The 8382-nt window shown below is 35.6% G+C and overlaps 1 protein-coding gene across 1 annotated transcript; it reads left to right on the forward strand.

The window, feature by feature from the left end:
- The first annotated feature begins 3573 nt into the window (after positions 1-3573).
- On the forward strand, positions 3574-5333 carry LOC125680585 (cholecystokinin receptor-like). The gene has a single exon (XM_048920266.2). It carries the CDS (start codon positions 3871-3873, stop codon positions 5074-5076), a length of 1206 nt encoding a protein of 401 aa, XP_048776223.2. The 5' UTR covers positions 3574-3870; the 3' UTR covers positions 5077-5333.
- The last annotated feature ends 3049 nt before the right edge of the window (positions 5334-8382 follow it).

Consider the following 8382-nt stretch of genomic DNA (forward strand, 5'->3'; position numbering starts at 1 on the left):
GATTATTAAGAAACACTTTGTCCATTATGATATTTGGAGATCTACTATCTGTGATTGTCTCTTTTGACATTGTAATGTTCACACGTGAGAGTCCAGATTGAGAGTAATTTTAGAGTGATGGTTGATCAATTGGAAATTTTGTCATCATTGGTGATAGACAATGGGAGTTGCACAACTGGCCTAGGAGATTGTTGCTTAATCAGACAAACATCATGCTTGACATTATTCGAGAAAAGGTACCAGCAATCCTGCAAAACTCTGAAACAGCAATCAGACTGAACATTCCTAATGAGTTATTTTTATAAAGTTAACCAATTTTTTAAAGGAATGTGATTATATATCATTAAAAAATAAAATCTGGATTTACCAATGATATGAGTAAGTACTTTTTTCCACGTTATACAGTGATTTGATTACATGTTTCCTTTGGTGCAATCTCCCTTATCTAGAACTAGACAAGCATACTCGTGCAATATGTGAGTCAACATCCGGTGTAAACAATAACAAAAGATAATCACACCCACAAACTGCCAATCTCTAGTTTGAAATACAAATTTCGCCCTGTTTCTGAATGTGACCAGAAAATTCATATATTCCACCATTTTCACCAATTGGCTGCTTTTATACCCAATTACCGGCCTTTAAACTACAGGAAACATGCCATCATCCATAAAGCTATGGTTTACTTCCTATAGGATACCCATTTAAAAGTCCCTAGCAAATTAAGTAAGCTAAAATTCTACAACTTTACCACAGCTTACGATCAGGTGATTTCTACTAAAGTCAAAACATGTGCTCAAACTATTTCAACACATACAAATCACTTAAACTTTTCAATAATGACCTATCAACTACATGAAAATCATAACTTATACATATTCCTGCAATGTCAAGTCAAAATACACCAATACAAGTTCCTCTAAACTTTCCAACAAATGTCATCAATAATCAGGTTCAATAACTCTCTATGAAACTAATCTGTCAAATCACTCGACCGTTAAAATATATAAGATCTATTGAGTAGCACCAAATTAGCATAAAATGAAGTAATTGAAAATAGCATTATTTAAAGATATGTTTAATTCTTAATTATTGCGTGCTTTAAATGAATCAAATAAATCTGTATCATCAGTTAATGAGAGCAATATTGAGTTACTAGTACTGTTCTCTTTTATTGAATTAACGATATCGTTTGTCTTAATAAGAGCGCGATTATTACAAGATCATCGGTTGAATCTCTCTCTCTCTCTCTCTCTCTCTCTCTCTCTCTGTGTGTGTGTGTGTGTCTCTCTCTCTCTCTCTCTCTCTCTCAGGGTAAATATTATACTCTGATACTTCCCCTGATTGAAGATAGCCGATCGGCACGGGCTAAGTGTGTCGCAGTCTGTACAATGGACAATGGTATTACTGTTGGAATGCAAATGGAGTTTATCGTTTTGTTTCATGGATTATGCAAATAAAGGGAGTTTTACTATTGCTGAGAGTATTTTCGACAAGTGTACACGTACATCTACGGTCCTTTACATATATTACGAGTAGACCCAGGTAAATCAGTTTTTGTATATTTTGACATATTTACTGCAAATGTACGCACATTCACGTAAAGAAAAGACATTTTATATATATTTATCCAAAGCTTTTAGAATGATTTACTTCTGTACGATATGTTTATTATAATTTTGAGCACTGCGTGGTGTTCCAAAACGTGATTTTATTTCTTCTTGATGTCCTATAAATTAGTATTGGAGATGTACGTGTTACCTGTCGAAGCTACCCGCACAGGTAAATCGAAGATACTGATGTGAAGTGAAGCGTAACAAAACTCGTCCCCTTATATACCATGCGAATCCTGATACATATAACAATAGAATGTTCAACAAATATGGCGGATTAGCAGAGAAATATGGCGGACATATAGAATTATACTATATTTATTAATTCATGTCAGCTTTAAGTTTTTAGGTTTGACACAGTCATGGTACGAGCGAGTCTTGCACTCAAGACTGGTTACGAAACGAACGCTCTACCAACTGAGCTGCCGCGACCGTTATACAAATAAATGATGGTAAGTAAATTCCATATTTTCAACAGTGACAAGTGACAAACATGATATACAGTTTACTTACAATATGATTGTGGTATTAAGAAGCATATCAATCATTGTGTGACTGAAAAGGAATTTTTACCACATACTTTAGGTTACATCACTTAATACGCAAACAAAACAAAGCACGAATCATCTTTAGATAGCAAAATATTGCGAGCTCCGTAATACACATATAAATGAACAAGTGACATTATGGTTGATCATAAAATTTGCGAAATGCCAATTTTAAACAAGGCTGTGAAAAATCCCGTACTATAAACTTATTTGTTTTGTAGTCTTGTCTCAGTTTGAAAATTGATGATACGCAGAACATACTCTCGCTTATGGAATCAGCTGGAAAACACTATATGCAGATGGTATTGAAATATTGCTACATAAATATGGGAAGTTGAAGACGGAGAAGGTGAAGTCATCCCGTTTGTCAAAGTTGAGTTCTTGATACTTCTGATATATTTTATAATGACAAATTAAATATGCTATAAAAGTGGACAGTATATATACATTAACATCCAATGGCGAGAGGGGGGGGGGGGGGGGTCAGCACATTCTTGCATTATACTTATTCTTAATGTTCAGTATAAAACTTTCTCCGGGGAGTAAGTTGATTCCATATGCAAATTGTAGATCTAGATTTTTCTTCTTCTAATTACAATCGAGCCATGACCAAAAAGGATATTTAGATTTGTGCAGCATATGTGTTTTGCTGGTTACAAATGTAGTCCCATTTCACTGTCTGTCTTAGATCTCCATCGTCAACTTCCCATCTTTGTGCAGCAATATTCCATTATCACCTGGATATGGTCTTTATATATCTCAACTGATTCGATATACAAAAGGTTATTCTGCATATAGTCAGTTTTTATATGGAAACAAGCTACTGACAAACAAGTTGATGGTACAAGGGTTTCAACAGTCTCGATTGAAGTCAGCATTTCTCCAATTCTATGCTCGCTATAACGATCTAGTTCGTCAGTACAATGTTTCAATGGGTCAAATGCTGTCTGATGTGTTCATACCGGTTGTTAAGCCGTTCTTGGCACGCTGATTTTGACTACGGATAACTCCATTTACCTGATCAGGATATAGGGCTCACGGCGGGTGTGACCGGTCGACAGGGGATGCTTACTCCTCCTAGGCACCTGATGTGCCCTGGTGTGTCCAGGGGTCCGTGTTTGCCCAACTATCTATTTTGTATTGCTTGTAGGAGTTATGAGACTGATCACTGTCCGTTATCTTCACCTTTCATCTACAATGTTTTTGTAACAGTGCATTTTTATTTCGTTTGCTGTTTTCCGTCCCTTTTGAGAGTTTTAAACTCATATTGAGACGTCAATAGCTTGAGGGAAATTGTCATACATTTTTACTCGTGCATGGCGCTCAAGGTCGATGTAATTAGGATTTTCCGTTTTATGGTTATAATCTGAAGACCAATTTAGACGGGAAATGGGAGAGGATGTACAATGATAATTTGTATTGAAAACATTCACATTGATCTGAAATCAAGGAATACAGATTTAGTGGAAATAAATCTAAACAAATATTTGACACGTGCTAGATTCCAGCCACGATACAGAACGACAGTCTTACAAGTTAACAATTGAGTTACCCTACTTTGTAGGAAACTATAAATAGAAATACATGTTTTGCTATTTCTATTATTATTTCGAAAGGAAATCAGCCATTATCACAATGTTTAATTCGTATCAAATAGGAGGAAAAACTACTTGAACCAGGAAGCTCTTTTTCTCAAAGGAACAACAAAAATGGAAAACAGTACGTATTTATCGGAGAAGTTAGATGCGTGGAATAGTGAACTAGCCAGTGGTTTAACCCCGAATAATGTGATTTTGTCTCTGTATATTGCAACAAGTTTGTTGGGAAATTCTACAGTGATTCTGATTTATGGATTTAAGATGAGAGGAAACAAGGAAGAAAGATACTTTATTCCATTCCTTGCTATGGCGGATCTATGTGCTTCCTTGGTTTGCGCTTCTTTCGGAATCGCTCTCAACATGATGCAGGCCGAGTTTAACAACACGCACCTGTGTAAAGCCTGGTGGTTCTTCGCGGCGTTTACTACTTTCACGTCAATTTTGTTTCTCTTCATCATTGCCGTACACAGGTATCTCAAAGTCTGTAGACCTCTTGGAAAACAAATGATTCTGAAATGGAAAAGATTTGCTTTAGGTTTGGGTTTGTTTGTAGCATTTATACATGCTGTACCTATGGTTCATTTTTATGGATCAGTTCCCTTTCCTAATGAGGAGGAGGGGATCGTTGGACTACGGTGTAGCAGGCTGAAAACCATCAACAAAACAGGCTCTTTGATCTTTGGAGGAGTCATAGTTCTCATAACAGTTGCATGCATTGTTACGCTAATTTTTCTCTATGCCAAGATTGGATACACTATTCTTGCACACTTCAAATTTTCAAAATCCCCATGCAAACCTGATACCAGTTCGGACACAGAAAAATCCAGCAGGATCAATCACTCTCAGGTTACAATCTCAAGCAGAAACGACCCTCTTAGTGGCACAGAAAATGGAACCTACTCTATCGAGACGGACAACACTGAATTATCCGAATCGTTACCTCCTCAAACGTCTACAAAAACAACAGGGAAAACTCTTACAACAAATACAAAGCTTGAAAGAAAACTGAATCCTTATAAGTCAAGTGCAAAGCGGAGAAAAGAAAGGAACAACCAGCGAGTTGTACACAAATTCACTCTGATGTTTATGCTCATCACGATAATCTTCCTCATTTGTTACATCCCAAAGGTTATCATCATGTTACTAGAGGCTAGGAACCCGAAGTTCTGGGAGGAGTTTTCAGATTCTGCTAGAGCTGGCGTGCTGTTTGTGTATAGGATGTACATCATAAACAATATTACTAATCCAATCATTTATGCATTCCTGGACGAGCAGTTTGCTAAAGAAATCAAGTCGTTGTTTAAAGTTTGCAAATGATAAAATACCATGGTGTCATCATTACATAGCTTTGTGAAATATGATATTTCTTAGGTTTTTATGAAATATGGAATCTATTTGACGTCACACAACATTGTGTCCATCTTATCATATGTCATCATATTACAAGTAATTACATATATACATAACCATGTAAGTAATTGTAAAGAACATTGGATTTGCAATTCTTTTGGGAAAAGAACATATTATTCATCTCTGCTTAAAGCTGACATGAGTTAATAAATATAGTATAATTCTATATGTCCGCCCTATTTCTTTGCTATTCCGCCATATTAGTTGGATATTCTATTGTTATATGTATCAGGGTTCGCATGGTATATAAGGGGACGAGTTTTGCTACGCTTCACTTCACATCAGTGTCTTCGATTTACCTGTGCGGGTAGCTTCGACAGGTAACACGTACATCTCCGATACTAATTTATAGGAGATCAAGAAGAAATGAAATCACGTTTTGAAACACCATGCAGTGCTCAAAATTACAATAAACATATCGTACAGTAGTAAATCATTCTAAAAGCTTTGGATAAATAAATATAGAGTGCCTTTTCTTTACGTGAATGTGCGTACATTTGCAATAAATATGTCAAAACTATACAAAAACACGGAGAAATATTTCATCTATTATCTAGATCTATTGATGAAATGGAATAAGCAAAGGATATAAAATCTATACCATTCACACTTACTTCAAGCAAAATGCAAATACATAAATGCGACTGTACGTATAAAGAAGACATGGTCATGTATGTTCGTCATGAAAAAGCATCGAATGCGGATGACTATTTACCTGGGTCTACTCGTAATATCTGTAAAGGATCGAAGATGTACGTGTATACTTGTCGAGAATACTCAAAGTAGTAGTAAAACGCCCTTTATTAGCATAATCCATGAAGCAAAACGATACACTCCATTTGTATACCAACAGTAAACAACATTGTCCATTGTACAAACTGCAACACACTTAGCCCGTGCCGATCAGCCATCTTCAATCAGGGGAAGTATCAGAGTAGAATATTTACCCTGTATTGTGCATGAATCCCTATACCGTATGATCTACTTGTCAGAGTATTGCAGATTTATAAATCAGGAAATTATTTAGGTACATAAATTGTTTGTGCATAGATAATTTGCATATACAACACTGCACGAGTGTATGGAGAGAGAGAGAGAGAGAGAGAGAGAGAGAGAGAGAGAGAGAGAGAGAGAGAGATCTCAGGATATATATATATATATATATATATTCAAACGATGATCTTGTAATAATCGCGCTCTTATTAAGACAAATGATATCGTTAATTCAATATAAGAGAACAGTAACTCAATATTGCTCTCATTAATTGATAATACAGATTTATTTGATTCATTTAAATCACGCAATAATTAAAAATTAAACATATTTTTAAATAATATTATTTTTAATTACTTCATTTTATGCTAATTCGGCGCTCAATAGATCTTATATATCTATGCCATTTTGTTTTATTACATTCTGCGTTTAACTCGACGCAAATTCTAGTAATGCAAAATGTAATAATTGAGTTTATCATATGCGTAGTTATCAAGCACATAGAATATTTTTTTTAAAACATATTTTATTGAGAAACTCAACAGGATTGAGCAACAGGCATAGCCTATGTAGGCCCTCTCCCAAATACAAAGGTCAAGTACAAAGTACTTAGAATCAAAGTGAGGGGACAAGAGTGTCTGTCCTCCACCTTTGATAACAATATCCATTTTTTTATGTTTTCCGCCACACTCAACAATTTTTCAGTTATCTGGTGGCACCGAGTTTTTGTTGGTGGAAGAAAGAAAACAGATACAATGTATCTGGGAAGAGACCACCGACCTTCCGAAAGTATACTGGGAAACTTTCTCACTTACCGGCGCGAGCGGGTTTCGAACCCGTGCCGACAGAAGTGAGAGGCCGTTATTTTGTAATGCAAGTAAAAATATATTGGGCAATAATGCTGAATTAGTAGTGTGAAAGAGTGTGAGAATGTATAAAATTATTATTATGTATCTTCATTACTATTACTGATGATTATGTGAATATGGAAAAAGAATAAATTATAATATATATATATATATATATATATATATATATATATATATATATATATATAAATTGATGATCAGATGGAGTTCAATCACATAACATTTATTTCTCTACAGTCTGTTTCGTAAGGGGATGGTTTCCCCTCACTCGTCGGGAGAAAAATGACATCTAACGAAAAACATCCGCATGGCTGAGAATATGTTACACAGAAACATACTGGATAGTTGCTAAGCATGATTACACACAGGATTGAGTAAATAGAAATTTATGGGAATGACGGCAAGTGCTGACGAGTTCTGAACGCTTATTCAATGAAGATTTTTCGGGATGACATATTATAAAGAATTTCTCTAGAATACAAAGGTTGCACTTTTTTGAAATGTTTGAGTATGATGATGTTTTTCCTAAAATTTCCCACTTGATTTTGTAGTCAATATTTTTGTCTTTCAATGTCTATATGAATTTGCTGAGCTCGGTGGTATTCTTTTTCGTGGAATTACGGAATGAATGAGTGTGGTTGGCGTATCTTAATTTGAACTCGGTGTCTGCTAGTCCCACGTAGCTCTCTTCTTGTCCATTATCGGCTCTGACTCTAGCTAAGTACACAATTCCGTGGGCGCGACATTCACCGTTGAGCGGGCATTGATCTTTGTTTCGGCAATTACACCTGTTACATGTATCTCCGGTCTGGCGCACTTGTTTGATTGAAGCGTTATGCGAGTCGATTACATTTTGCATGGATGGCATACAACTGTACGATATTTTAATAGTGTTTCTGTTGATAATCGAGCAATAATAATAACATGGCCTATCGGGAAACACTCATCTATAATTTTGAGAAACTGTTTACCCAAGTTTGTTTTTACGTTACTATCATATGGGGGGTTAAACCATGTGATGTTACGGACATTCACGTAAAGAAAAGGCACTCTATATTTATTTATCCAAAGCTTTTAGAATGATTTACTACTGTACGATATGTTTATTGTAATTTTGAGCACTGCATGGTGTTTCAAAACGTGATTTCATTTCTTCTTGATCTCCTATAAATTAGTATCGGAGATGTACGTGTTACCTGTCGAAGCTACCCGCACAGGTAAATCGAAGACACTGATGTGAAGTGAAGCGTAGCAAAACTCGTCCCCTTATATACCATGCGAACCCTGATACATATAACAATAGAATATCCAACTAATATGGCGGAATAGCAAAGAAATAGGGCGGACATA

This window comes from Ostrea edulis, chromosome 2 (genome assembly GCF_947568905.1).
Source record: "Ostrea edulis chromosome 2, xbOstEdul1.1, whole genome shotgun sequence".
Classification (NCBI taxonomy): domain Eukaryota; kingdom Metazoa; phylum Mollusca; class Bivalvia; order Ostreida; family Ostreidae; genus Ostrea; species Ostrea edulis.